Source organism: Lissotriton helveticus, chromosome 12 (genome assembly GCF_964261635.1).
Source record: "Lissotriton helveticus chromosome 12, aLisHel1.1, whole genome shotgun sequence".
Taxonomy (NCBI): Eukaryota; Metazoa; Chordata; class Amphibia; order Caudata; family Salamandridae; genus Lissotriton; species Lissotriton helveticus.
In genome coordinates, this window is record NC_136073.1 from 272038142 (window position 1) to 272053420 (window position 15279).

At 46.4% G+C, this 15279-nt stretch overlaps 1 protein-coding gene across 1 annotated transcript in view; it reads left to right on the plus strand.

Moving 5' to 3' along the window:
• The window catches only part of LOC144798005 (polycystin-1-like protein 2), a 365276-nt gene that overhangs the window by 335800 nt on the left and 14197 nt on the right, over positions 1-15279 (plus strand). Inside the window, exon 17 of the mRNA XM_078668796.1 lies at positions 11667-11811. Within this exon, the coding sequence (XP_078524922.1) occupies positions 11667-11811 (145 nt within the window). The remainder of the gene's footprint in view (positions 1-11666; positions 11812-15279) is intronic.

A 15279-nucleotide genomic window follows, 5' to 3' on the forward strand; every position in this document is an offset into this window, starting at 1 on the left:
GCTGCCTTCAAAAAGTCGCTCCGGGCGCTGTCTCCCCTCCGGGTCCTCTCTCGTGGGGTCATGCACGTTCTCTGTAACTGCACCGGTTGAAGGTGTGACTTTTGGGGGGCGAAGTGTGCTATTAAGGGGCTTTAGAGGAGATCGGGGCAGGGAGCCATTAAGACCTGCGTCTGATCAGGTCTTCATCTTGGCCTCGCCCCCTCGGTACTATTTTAAAACTGCACTTTGCGTCCGGACCTTGGCCAACCCTCCTTGTTTTTAAAAATCTTGTTACTGTGCTCATTTTACGGGCACTGACCTGCTAAATTCCACAACTGGCCACATTGCTTGTGACTTGTCCACCCCCACCGCAGCCGATTAGATTCTGCCTGGGGTCCAGACCTCTAGCCGCCATCTTGGGTGAGGAGCAGGGCGAGCGGATCAGTGCTCGGCCCTCCCGCCCTCGCCGGCATAAAATGAATATGCTACTTACCAGTATGCATCTGTTCTTGGCATGTAGGGCTGCTGACATTCATATCTATAGCATAGATCGCCGCCTAGTGTTGGGTCCGGATGATTGCACATTGTTGTCCTGGAAGAGTCTTCGAAGTATCACAAGATAGGTGGCTCCTCCCCTGGACTACAGTGCGCATGGGCATCGACTCCATCCCCCAGATTGTTTTTAGCCATTGTGGCAAAGATGGAGTGTAATAGTGTAAGCGATGGCCATGCTAAGAGTAAGTGTTAAAAAGTCTGCAGACGCTACAGGCGCCGGGGAGGAGGTCGGGCGATATGAATGTCAGCAGCCCTACATGCCAAGAACAGATGCATACTGGTAAGTAGCATATTCAGTTCGAGGCATGTGGGCTGCTGAATTCATATCTATAGCATAGAATACATAGCAGTCCCTCCATTAACGGCAGCCGCCTGTGCCAGCTGCAGAAGTCTGAAAAAGCGTTTTAAGAACAGCCTGCCCTATAGCTGCTTGCTGCTTGGAGTGCACATCTACACAGTAATGTTTAGTAAATGTGTGTGGTGTAGACCATGTGGCTGCTCTACAAATGTCTTCCAAAGGGATATTACCAAGGAAAGCCATAGAGGCCCCCAGCTTTCGGGTGGAGTGGGCTCTTGGAGGGACCGTTAAAGTGCGCTTAGCCTTGTGATAGCAAATCTGAATGCACTTAACGATCCACCTGGCTATACCTGCTTTGGAAATGGGGTTGCCTTTTATGCTGGGCTGAGAAGGCAACAAAGAGTTGTTGTGTTTTCCTAAAGTCTTTGGTCCTATCGATGTAGTACATCAAGGCTCGTTTGACATCAAGATTGTGGAGCATTCTTTCGGCAACTGTTTCTGGGTTTTGAAAGAATGCGGGCAGTTCAATGGTTTGATTGACATGGAACTGCGAAACCACTTTAGGAAGAAATTTAGGGTTAGTGCGCAGCACCACCCTGTTGGAGTGAATTTGAATGAATGGCTCTTGTACCGTGAGTGCTTGTAGCTCACTAACACGTCGCAGAGACGTAATGGCAATGAGAAAAGCCACTTTCCATGTCAAGAACTGAATCTCACATGAATGCAGAGGCTCAAAAGGTGGGCCCACCAACCTGGTGAGGACCACATTGAGGTTCCATACAGGAGCCGGCGGGGTCCTGGGAGGGATGACCCGCTTCAGGCCTTCGAGGAAGGCTTTAATGGCAGGCACTCTGAAGACGGAGAGATGCTGCCTGTTCTGGAGATAAGCCGCTATGGCGGATAAGTGTATCCTGATGGAAGCGAATGCTAGATTGCATTTGTAAAGATGTAACAAATAGCAGATGATGTTGGGAGTAGATGCATCTAGCGGATTGATGTTGTGTGTAGCACAGTAAATGACAAACCGCTTCCATTTTGCTGCATAGCAGGCTCTGGTGGTGGGCTTCCTTGCCTCCCGTATGATATCCATGCATTCAGGAGGCAAGTCAAGGTAGCCAAACTCTTAAGACTTCAGGAGCCAGATCGCCAGGTTGAGCTGTTGCGGATCTGGATGCTGAATGTCGCCATGGCTCTGCGTCAAAAGCTTGGGCGTGAGGTGTAGCCTTTGATGCGGTACCACGGAGAGTTCCAGAAACGTGGTATACCATGGCTGGCGTGCCCACGTTGGAGCAACCAGGATGAGAGTCATCGAGTGTTGCTTTAGCTTTCTTGCCACCAGCGGTATGAGAGGTGCTGGGGGAAAGCGTACGCAAATCTGCCTGACCAGTTCATCCATATCGCATTGCCTTGCGACTGTGGGTGAGGGAACCTGGCGGCAAAGCTTTGGCATTTTGCGTTTTCCCTTGTGGCGAACAGGTCTATCTGTGGATGACCCCACTTCTGGAAGTACGGGTGGAGTACTGATGGATGTATCTCCCACTCGTGCATCTGGTGGCTGTACCTGCTGAGCAGGTCCGCCATCTGATTGTCCGTGCCTGGGAGGTGTTCCGCCATGAGGAAGATGTTCCTTTGAATGGCCCACTTCCACATGCTCTGAGCCAGATGAGACAACTGTGGAGAGTGTGTACCTCCCTGCTTCTGGATGTAGTACATGGCTGTCATGTTGTCCGTCCGGATCAACACAACCTTGTTGCACAGATGTACTTTGAATGCTTTCAGTGCCATGAAGATTGCCATCAGTTCTAGGTAGTTGATGTGCATCTTCTTTTGCTGTATTGTCCATAGTCCCTGCACTGTGTAGTGGAGTACAGGAGCTCCCCATCCCTGGAGAGATGCGTCCGCCGTCAGGTTATCTGTGGGACAGGCTCCTGGAACGGTCGGCCCTTGCAAAGGTTGTGTGGATTCCACCAATGCAGAGAGTTGTATGCCCGACCGGTGACCAACACTAGGTCTTTCAACTGTCCCTGAGCCTGATTCCACTGATGCGCTAAGCATTCCTGGAGCGGACGCATATGTAACCTCGCGTGCGGGACTATGAAAATGCAGGAGGCCATCATGCCTATCAACTGCATGAACACTCTCGCAGGAAGCGAGTGTTGCGGTTGGAATTGTTGGATTAGCGACTGGATGTTGTTGATCCGCGCTGAAGTTGGCTGAGCCGTGGCTGCCAGAGTATCGATCGTTGCACCTAGATATTGCCGCACATGGGCTGGCTGAAGGTGCGACTTTGGATAGTTCAGGGTGAACCCCAGACTGTGAAGAAGGTGAATGGTGTGGGACATGTCGGCGGCGCACTGCTGGGCCGACTTTGCCTGAACCAGCCAGTCGGCCAGATAAGGGTAGACATGGATGTGTTGTCTCCTGAGGTGCGCCGCTACTGTCGCTAGACATTTGGTGAACACTCTGGGGGCTGTGGTCACTCCGAAAGGAAGGACCTTGAATTGATAATGCAGAGTTTGAATGGTGAATCTGAGGTATTTTTTGTGTGATGGATGGAGTGGAATGTGGAAGTAAGCATCCTTGAGGTCTAAGGTTGCGAGGAAGTCTCCCTGATTGAGGAGCGGAAGAACCTGTTGTAGCGTTAGCATGTGGAAGTGTTCTGAGAGAATGTACTGGTTTAGGGGCCTGAGGTCTAGAATAGGCCTGAGGGACCCGTCCTTCTTCGGGATTAAGAAGTACAGGGAGTACACCCCTGTGCCTTCCTCCTCCACAGGCACGAGCTCTATAGCGCCCTTTTGCAGCATGACGAGAACCTCCTGCTGCAATAAGTGCAAATGCTCTGTGGACATAGGACGGTGTTTTGGTGGTATGTTGGGTGGAGTGGATGTGAGCTCGAAACAATAGCCGTACTGGATAAGTTTCCTGACCCACCTGTCTGTGGTGATGGTTTTCCAGACTGGCAGGAACCGCTGGAGCCTCCCCCCGACAGGCGTGGAATGGTCGGGGGGCAGTGACAGGGCGTCACTGTTTGTTGGATGCAGAGGAACGGGAGTTGTTGGTGCCCTTGCCTCTGCCCTTGGCGTTGTTGCCCCGATAACCTCCTCTATTCTGTTTGGGGTAAGAGGATTGCGCCCCACCTTTATTGAATTGTGTTTGCTGGGACATCTGGCCTCTGGAAACACCCCTATTGCCTGAGCGACGAAAAGTGCTCCCCCGAAACTGTTGGGATTGGAGAGCTCCCATGGACTTGGCAGTCTCGTGTCCTTTTTTATTTTTTCCAAGGTGGTATCCACCTCAGGACCAAATAATCTGTCATGGTTAACTGGCTGGTTGAGGATGGTAGTTTGGATCTCAGGCTTAAATCCAGAGATTCTGAGCCATGCCTGTCGTCTTAACATCACACTGGTGTTAATTGCCCTGGCTGCAGTATCGGCAACGTCCAGTGCACACTTTATGGAAGCGTTGGAGATGAGCTTCCCTTCCTGGATAAGCATCTCCGCAGCCTCCTTATATTGGTCTGGGAGATGTTGCAACAGGGTCTCTAGTGTATCGTAGTGTGCCCTGTCGTAGCGCGTCAAGAGTGCCTGTGTGTTAGAGATACGCCATATATTGGCCGCCTGAGCTGCTACTCTCTTTCCCGATGCTTCTAGCACTTTGGACTCTTTATCCGGGGGAGGAGCTTCACCAGTGGTTTGCGAATTCGCCCTCTTGCGGGCATTAGAAACGACCAGAGAGTCCAATGGCAACTGGCCCTTGATGTAAGTGGGATCGCCAGGTGCCGGTCGGTATTTCTTTTCAATTCTAGGGTTGACCACCCTTGCCCGTGTGGGCTCTTTGAAAATGTCCGCAGCATGTTTGAGGACCCCTTTCAGCATTGGGAGGGTTTTCACAGTCTTTTCAGCTGCTGAAAAAGTGTCAAAGAGGAAGTCCACCTCCACAGGGTCAGCATGGAGTTCAACGTCGTGGTTCTTAGCCGCCCTTTCAATCAAAAAGGGGGTGGTGATGGACAGAGTATCTGAGTTAATCAGAACACTCCTACCCAGTCAAAAGATCAGGGCTTGATCCATCACCGTTTTTTAGCTCACTGCACCATCCCAGTTCAGAACCTGGCTATATGCAAATTAGTCTGTCCCTGGCCCAGTGCATCATGGGAAGAGGGCAGACCAAACTACCAAGCCAATTCTTCACTGGAAAGGAAACAAGCTTCCGGGGACCGGTTTCTGGCATTACAGCCGTCTTCGGCCCGGCTTGCTTGAATCCTGATGGTGCAATGAGCAAGGGACTTATGTCTGAGCATACCCTTCCACACTCATGATGGCCAAAATTATTTCAAAAAGGGGGTGGTGATGGACAGAGTATCTGAGTTAATCAGAACACTCCTACCCAGTCAAAAGGTCAGGGCTTGATCCATCACCGTTTTTTAGCTCACTGCACCATCCCAGTTCAGAACCTGGCTATATGCAAATTAGTCTGTCCCTAGCCCAGTGCATCATGGGAACAGGGCAGACCAAACTACCAAGCCAATTCTTCACTGGAAAGGAAACAAGCTTCCGGGGACCGGTTTCTGGCATTACAGCCGTCTTCGGCCCGGCTTGCTTGAATCCTGATGGTGCAATGAGCAAGGGACTCATGTCTGAGCATACCCTTCCACACTCATGGTGGCCAAAATTATTTCAAAAAGGGGGTGGTGATGGACAGAGTATCTGAGTTAATCAGAACACTCCTACCCAGTCAAAAGATCAGGGCTTGATCCATCACCGTTTTTTAGCTCACTGCACCATCCCAGTTCAGAACCTGGCTATATGCAAATTAGTCTGTCCCTGGCCCAGTGCATCATGGGAACAGGGCAGACCAAACTACCAAGCCAATTCTTCACTGGAAAGGAAACAAGCTTCCGGGGACCGGTTTCTGGCATTACAGCCGTCTTCGGCCCTGCTTGCTTGAATCCTGATGGTGCAATGAGCAAGGGACTCACATCTGAGTATACCCTTCCACGCTTAGGGTGGACAAAAATATTTACAACAAGGGGTGGTGATGGACAGAGTCTCTGAATTAAGCGGAATACTCTCACCCAGTCAAGAAATCAGGGCTAGATCCAACACCGTTTTTTAGCTCATTGCACCATCCCAGTTTCAGAACCTGGCTGTATGCAAATTAGTCTGTCCCTGGCCCAGTGCATCATGGGAACAGGGCAGACCAGACTACAAAAGCCAATTCTTACACTGGGAAGGAAACAAGCTTCCGGGGACCGGTTTCTGGCATTTCAGCCGTCTTCGGCCCGGCTTGCTTGAATCCTGATGGTGCAATGAGCAAGGGACTCACATCTGAGTATACCCTTCCACGCTTAGGGTGGACAAAAATATTTACAACAAGGGGTGGTGATGGACAGAGTCTCTGAATTAAGCAGAATACTCTCACACTTTGCACACTTTCCACACTTTCGCGAAGCATTACTGCTTGGATTCCGAGGTGAGGAGGGACAGCCACTTCGCGCGTTCTGTCCTCCAGGATTTTCTGGTTTAGAAGAGTGGACACCCTCCTCCGGGAGTGGGACTGCTGTGGGACTCTATTCACAAGGTGAGGAATCCACACGGCAGATGTATCTATCAGAAGAACAAGTTACTTACCTTCGGTAACGCTTTTTCTGGTAGAGACAATATCTGCCTGTGGATTCCTCACTGACCCACCCGCCTCCCCGTTGTCCACTCTTCTATACCAGAGTTACTGTAATGTAATGTATATATATTTTGTTGTCATGGAAATGTTTCTATTGCTTTCCTGCATTTGCTTTACACTGTCTGTTTTGCCCTTACTATTGTGTACTGTGTATACTGTATACCTTTCTACTGTCATTGGTCCGTCCGTGTGCCTCGATGGCACGGAAAAAAGGGCGGAACTGATGTCATCACGCCGGCGTGGGCCTATTGTAGGCGTCGGTGACGTCAGCGGAGTCGCGAGCGATGTCGTGTCTCTATGACGTCCGAGTCCACGTCGGCGCGAGGCTACAAAAAGAATTTCTGAATGTTGCTGACGCAGGGGGGTATTCACAAGGTGAGGAATCCACAGGCAGATATTGTATCTACCAGAAAAAGTGTTACAGAAGGTAAGTAACTTGTTCATTACTCATTTCTGCCCGCATGTAAAACTTTCAGCCCTGCATCTGTCTTTCGATAGCGCCAAGAAACCAATCAGTGTTAGTGCGCTTAATAAATCTTTTTTAACATAACATAACATAACATAACATAACATCCCATTCTTCTAATGACAATGTCTAGAAAGTCCCATCGTAAAGAATCAAATGCCTTCCCCAAGTCAATAGACATGATCAGGGCATCCGGATACTGAGTGGTGTCTGAGTGATGGAGAACATGGAACAGCCTATGTAGATTCCCTGAGGTAGATCTCGTGGGTATAAAGCCCTTTTGGTCTCATGGATGAGTTCCTGCATAAGGGGGAGTAGTCTTGTCGCTAATACTTTACTTAGAATATTTAAATCCGCGTTCGACCTAGACAGAGGGCGATAACCCGATGGGCACACTGTGGCAGACTTAGATTTAGGACGAGGGATAGCCATTGCTTCTCTAAATTATGCCGGTATGAAACCCACTTGAGGGACTCAGCGAATACCCTTGCAAGTTTAGGGATCAGAATTGGGGCAAACTTAGAATAAAATTCTATTGGGAAGCCCCTCCCCCCCCCGGGCATTTCCCTCTAGCCACCTCTTTGATGGCTTGCTGAATCTCCAATGTCATCCCAGGACCTCCAAAGGTCCCTCTGAAGTTCTTGGTCCAGGCTACGCAATGGTAGGGAAGTAAGAAAATCATCCACTATTGCCGCTGGAATATATTCCGGTTGGCCGTAGAGATTTTTGTAATAGTTATGGAAAGCTACATTAATGTCCCTTGGGGCATACATTAGTATCCTCTCACTGCTCAGTATCTGCGTTATGGGTGAGCATCTTGTTCCCGGGGGCACCAACCATGCTAGTAGCCTACCCGCCTGTCCCCCCTCCTCATGGTATTCTCATACATCAACTCGACAAAGGCGCTCTAAGACAGCATTATACTCGTCTCTTACCTCAAGGTGCTCTACTCGTGTGGTACCGTCCGGGCCCAGTCTAGTGCCTAGATCGTTTAGGCGCCGTTCCAGGACTGCAAGTTCCCTATTCAGTTCTATCTAGACCTCCACCGTCTGACCTATGCAATGGTCCCGTACCACCACTTTAAAAGCATCCCAATCAATGAGGGTGTCCCTGGCAGTACCATGATTAATCTGGAAATAATCTGAAACCGCTGTCTGGAGTATGTCTCTTAAGCATGCATCTTCTAAAAGTTGCGGGCGGAGGCGCCATAGTATTATTACTGGGGGTTTGAGTGAGCAGTAGTGGGTTGTGATCAGACAGAGTACAACCCAGGTGTTCAGTGTGTGTGACCTCCGGGGCAGACTCTGGCTGAACACATAAACATGTCAAGGTGTGAGTGTAAGTCATAGAGGGAGTAGTTACGGTCATTAACGTGTTGTACCCTCCAAATATCCATGATGTCCCAGTGCGCAGCCCATTCACAGAAACCCTTTGACTTTCTCTCCACTACTTTCCCATGTAAAGGGGGAGTGGACCTGTTTCGATTGATGTCTGCAATACAATTAAAATCACCTCGCTGAAGCAAATCATCCGCCACCAGGGAAGACAAAGGCACTGTTAGGGCCCGGAGAAATGATAGTTGATACTGGTTGGGAGCATATACACTGCCCAAAGTGACTTCCCTCCCTAATAACCCGCCCTTGACTATAATGTAACGGCTCTCTGGGTCGATAGTGGAATGGATGACCTCAAAGGGCGTCTCCGCTCTTATCCACAGTAGTGTACCTCGGGAATATGCGGCGTATGAGGGAGCAAATGTATGACCCGCCACCTGCGGCGTAATCAGAAAAAAAATTTCTTAGTGAGGTGGGACGCTTTGTTGATTTAACACACAAGGATCGGGCTACAGAGACTCTTAAGCTCCATGGTAATATTGTACTTAATTGAAGAACTATAAACATAGAGAAAACTAAGGACATTGTCATGGGAAGAAAAATTAAGACGCCAGGGGCCTGGAATATAAATGGTACCTCAATTAGGTAAGTAACAAAGTACAAGTATTTGGGGTAGTATTTGACAGTCATTGAATGTTCTTGCGACAGAAAGAGCTGATAAAAGCAAAGGCTTCCGCCCTGCTTCACACATTCCTAGTGCTTCATAAAAACTTTGGGGCCCAACATTAGACCCAACAATTGTAGGTACGACAGCCAAACTCTTGGATCAACTTCTCATTAACATACATAGACAAGTCCTTAGGCTCCCAAAGTACAGATCCCCAGCACAGATAAGGATACAATTTGCTTTAATAAGACAATCCTTTGAAAGTCAATAATGATTTGTAAGAACCTGTTTCATACTATAAGCAGCCAATGACCCCCCATTAGAAATCCAACGATGGATGGAAATTACGAATTGAAGTAAAAGGTTAGCCACAAGTTCCTACCTTAATTGGTCCCCCACTGATTTGAAGATGAAGAACTTATGGTCTACTCCTTTGTTGTTTCCTTCTTCAAAATGAATGCTTACCAAATGTATTCAGCGACAGTCATGGATGGAGGACAAGCAGCTGTTGTCAAAACCACACATGCCCAGATGATCTTAAATGACTACAGGAAGATAGGGCCCCACCCAATTCTGAGCTGTACTTTCTCAAGAATTTTGTAGTATAAAGTGTTGAATTTTCGCATAGGAGGGTAGCTGATACTGAAAAACATCCAAAAGGGTTACAGACGTGTAGACTTTGCAACAGTCATAAGAACACGGTGTCCCAAATAGTTTGTTTATACCCAGAGCAACTACAAGAGAGGGATGCCCTTTTGAAACCCTACTTTAAAAAAATGGGGCTCCGCTCTTGCACGCAGACGGTGATTACATGTTTACAGAGCACACATCTATCCATGGCAGTGCAGTTTGTCAAATTCATGGCTCTTGTAGAGCAAAAGATGAATGAGGTCTCTACCACACTATAGACTAAGCGATTTGCTTACCTTTATGCACTTTACAATGTTGTTGGTTTCTTAGTGTTTCCTAGTTGTATTATTTAATTACACCACCAATAATATATTTTTCCAAAGAACTTGCTATAGGGAGCTTTTTTTCCACTTTTAATGGTTTTTAACTTGGCATGGATGACACAACATTTTTGTAAGAACGTGTCTAGATTATATCACTTATGGTGGTTATTCTAAGTTATTATTGGCTAGTATTTGCACATTTTTTTACGACTGTGTGGTTTTTTTCTTGTGTATTTGAAAAATAGTCATGTGATTTTAATGTTATTAATGTATGTTTTAAATTAATAATGTCATGATATAAAGATATAAAGGCTATCTAAAGGCATGAAAGGTTCTTTCATCAATGTCCTAATATTAGATCACACCATAACTAGGGAGCTGGAAAGATGAAACAGCGAATTCAAGAAGAGTGCTAAGAGAAACCTACAGGCAAGACTCAGTAGAAATTTCCTGGTGTCCATAAAGATCTATAACCATGTGCTTAATAATAAATACTTAAGAAAAGAGAGATTTTTTTTTCCCTTTAGGTTTTGATAAATTATCTGTAATTCGTGGTTTCCACAAGAACATTATCTTTCCATGGAATCCTAGTATCATTTTGGTTATTTGCATTGACATTAAATGTTTTCCTAATTTATGGAATAGCTACTCACGCTCTGCTTTCGAATCAGAGAGATGCAGTAGCCTGGGTGCAAGCAGAATTACCTGCTGAAGTGTACATTTAGTTAGGATGGGTGCAGTTTTTCTGTAAGGTGGAAATACTGACGTTTGTACAAGCCTTATATTTACTTTTCTGAAATGTAGCTACCTGAAAGACTGAAGTTTAAGTCGTCCTGCCGCCATCTGTCAGAAGGACTCATTAACCCTCTCTCATCACTCAAGTATCACATTAACTATTTTGTTCCTCCTACCAGCACCCAGTACTCTCACCATAGCGACATCACATTGATATTGAATCCACGTTGAATGCTGACCACTCACTCCGGCATCTCATAAGGTTCAGAGCAACCAGGTACGAACCCTGAAGCTCCGAGTCCATGATCACCCTCATGAGTAACAGAAGTAAGGTCCAAGAAATACTTTAACCAAGTCCTTACCTGGGATTTTCAAGGTCAGAGTGTCTCAACAGTATACCTGATTGGGCCAGCCAGCCTTCGACAACTGCTGCTTTCCCCTCTAAACTCCCAATGACATTCTCACTCACAAGAGCCATCTTTCTTGTCCTGAATATTCTAAGCAGGACATCAGTGGATGCTATTAACCCAATGTGCAAACCTCCCCCTTTTGATTGCTATGAGGCTCTTGACAAACAAAATAAAACGGTGAAAGTGTTTCGTGCACGCAGAAATGGTTCTAGGTGTAAGTCCTACACCAGCATTTTGCAGCATTAGATTTCAGGTGAAAGGCTCTGACACCACATGTTCAGGGTCTATTTACTAAGGTTGCGGCTTATGTTTGCCTGCAGGCTGGTGTACTTACTCACAGCCGACAATAACAATGAACAAACAAGCTCTGGGGTAAGAAATCACCCTACCCAGACGGTGCTTTAGCTGCAATAAAAAAGGATTATTGGATAGCGCCTATCTGTCAGCTAGCATCTTTGACACTCCTTAAATATGTGTCCGCTCCTTTTGTGCACTGTGTGCCTGTATCTATAATTTGTGTACTTGCTGATTTACGCATCACTGAATATTGTAACATTGTGCCTCTATCTCTTTTCTGCTGCCTCCTTCACTAGAGTATAGAGCGACTGGTTCGGTCCCTAAGCAAGGCTACTAGGAATCACTTGCCAGACCTTGAGAAGCAGCTGGAGGCCTCCACGGATGTAACAAGCCTACTGCAGCTAGTGAAGCAGATGCTTCAGAGCCAGCGAGATGCAGGCAGTGAGTAGCACACAACCATTCTCCCATTGTGCCCTGGTGTCATGACTTATCTTACTACTTTGTATCCTCAGGTCTCCTTGTTGTCTTCCTCATTCCATAGGTATGGGCATGTATTACAGTATGTGGTATTGCAACAATGTGAGGAGTAATAAGGAGTTACTACAGTGTGGACACACTTTGAATAACACCGCATCATCAGACTGGAAATTATTGGCACAGTATTAACATAGTTGCATTATGGTATGTTTAATACAATAGCATCCCCACCCCATTTTGGCCTGTTCAGCTACTGTACTCACTGACAGCCAGGAGCAAACTGGGACAGAAAATAGTCCAGAACACCAAAATGAAAGTGGCTCCCTTCACGAATCACATAGTTAAACAAGCATTTGGATTGCAATAGGTCTCGCAATTACGCAAGTTTGAGCTATTGACATTGTAAATGACAATGCCTTTTATATTTTGTGTTTTAAAACATAAATAAAAGACATTGTCATTTAGAATACTAATAGCTTAAACTCTCGCAAATGCGAGACCTATTGCATTGCAAATGCTTCCCTCAATGCTCCTAAGAGTAACATGGAATGACTCCGATTACTCCAGAGTAATTGAAACTCTGTCCAGGTCTAGTCACTGTGTAGGCATCCTCAAGGTCACTGGTGTCCGTGAATCTGTGCATATAGTACTATGAATAGATGAATATATAGGTGTTATCATTAACAGAGCTCCATGTGCGTTTTGGATATGACCAGGAGTAAATTATGAGACAGCTTGTGCATTACAGTTCGGTAATAAAGCAGTGGTTAAAAAAGAATGAGGTCACAATAGTGACATATAGCCAATTCTGCTCTAAACACTGTTCCATCTCCCCTTCCCCCTCACTAATAGCCTCTTAATGGCACTTTAGTGTACTTGAGTTGTATCATCAAAAGTTTTAAAGACAAGTGAACATCCTCTGGGGCTGTGATTTACGGTACCCTGTATTTCATTGAATGCACGCATTTAAATCCAATAACATGGTGCACATTCTCCATGGGGGAGGGGAGATGTGACACGGAGGCAACTTCATTTGAGCGCACAGAAGGAGGTCCCCAAACCTGTCGCTGAGTGGAACAGATGAAAGGAAGTATCTCCCTCCTACGCTGCAAGATGCTTTCTCTCTCACCAGTGAAACATTTCGCTTTAATTAGTGGGGAGAGATGCCCCTCCCCGAGCAGAGATCCGACTGGCCACATTGTCAGGGCTCCTCAGCTGCCTGTCTCACTGCTCACACGCAGCAGCCGGACAGATGAGTTGGGCTCACATTCCCGACTCACCCTCCAACTCCCACCCCACTAAGCCCTCTTATGGGCAAGCCCACATTCCCAGCTTCCTATGGGCTCCCATCACGCTCCTTGAAATAAGAAGCAAGAGGGAGGATAAGTCAGCCTAGGAGACGAGCGAGCTGAAGCACATAGGACAGCTAATAAATAAATAAAGGCACCTTGGCATAGGAGAGGTGGGAGGGGGCTGCTTTGGAGGGGGAACAAAGGACTTCTGCATTGGTGCAGCGGGAACGAAGCGAACTTAAAAGTTAAAAAGAAATGCAAATTAGGTTAGGAAGCAGCCGCCATTACCGAATCTGGCACCCGTGCGTGCTGTGCCCCTTAATGAAGTATATAGTTCTCAGAACTGGTAATAAAAGCTCCCGAGTTAGAACACAGTAAAAGATCCAGTCCTCATGGGCGGTAACAAATGGCGACAATTCAGTAACAAGGAGGGACTAACAAGCCTCATAATGAATCAGAACCAGGATTTACCAAGGACAATGACACCAGCCAATGAAAAATTTGGGCGGAGAGTGAGCGAGGCTTTACAGCATACTCTACTACAGCATGCCTCGCAGCGTATGGGCGCTGACGCTAGGCTCGACCTAAAAAGTTGCAAATCGAGCAGTTTTGAACTTGCATGCGGTACAAGTGCTTTGCAAGATATGGGAGAAAGAATACATGTTTGTCACTGCCATATTGCCCAATAAGCCAGTCCGAGCCCGCTGACAGCCACCTTCAGATTCTTCCACCTCTTGTTATGTCAGTCGAGGGAGTCCTCAGTTTCAGCTCGGTCAATTTAACTTGGGAATTTCCTCTCTTTGAAAGGAAGATAATTCAGGAAATTATTGTCTTGCATTTTTCATAGTTTAATTGATTGTCGGGCTTATTTAGTCTGCAAAACCTACATTTCATGTTGTGTGGCCATTTCAGGATTATAAATATGTTAACTAAAAGTTAAGTAAATTATATAGATCTGTCTTGGAGCTACTTCACTACAACATAACTCGTTCTTTTAGTACTGTACAAAATGTGTGCAAAAATGACATTTATTTTCAGAATCCTGTGAAGGTGATTTATCCAAATAACCACAAAATATGATTTATCCTGCAGAGATGCAGATGAATGTGAAATTATTAAAGTTTTCACTAGTAAAATTTACAAAGAAATGACTGTGACTGTGCTACTCCTTAAGAGGTGGAGGCAGAATTCGCTCCGAGTAAAGGCCACATAAGACAGGGAAGAGGGTTAAAGGTTCAATTATAAAAAAAATGTTTTGACTCTCCACGTCTACAATTTCCTTGTCAGTAGTGGCCTTGGCATTGGTAATTGCATCAAAAAACCAAGCTCTCTTTGTCATCAGTGCCAGCTCCATCACAGGGGACCCCATTTAAGACGTGTCCTTAATGTAAGCCACCAAAGAAATCCTCTTCCACAAAACAATGCAATTATGTCATCCATTCTAATGAAGTGAATTGGATGAGAAGCTGTGGGCGTATTGTTTTTTTCCAGACATAATATTTCTGCTTCAGATCAATGCTACTAGAAATTTGGTACACCATCACTTGTAGAATATTTTAAAACCTGAACCCATACTGCCTACATTTCTAAGAGCTCTTCTAATTTTCTGTGCCACAGACATACGTAACAGAAAGGTTATCAGTATTATCATAGCCCCATTTCCCCTTCTTCCATCACCAGCCTCATAAAAACCTCAATTACCACAAGAGGTGTTTTTCACAAACACAGACATGCAATAATACTTCCTTTCATGAATAAAGTAATGTTGACCCTTGAAACCTTGTCCCATGTCAAACCCTGGCGACTGGTCAACTCACTGCCACCTGATAATGCATATTTTGCAGAGGGTCCTAATCATACTTAGTAGACCTCTCAGAAACATTTGATACTGTATGTGGTGATCAACTGCCTTATTTCACTCGCCAGATTTGGTGGAACAACAGTGGCATAACCAAACTTGAAGGGACCCCCCCTTCCCTGGCTCACCACCTAACCCTTTTGCTGAGGGGTCCCCTGAAGCTTGGAAGCCCCTCGCATTAAAGGGGCAGGAGCTTTTGTTACGCCACTGTGGAACTCTCGGGCCATGGTTTTCTACTTTCCTGTGCAACCCCAAACAGCACATCAGCCTGGCATCCTTTTT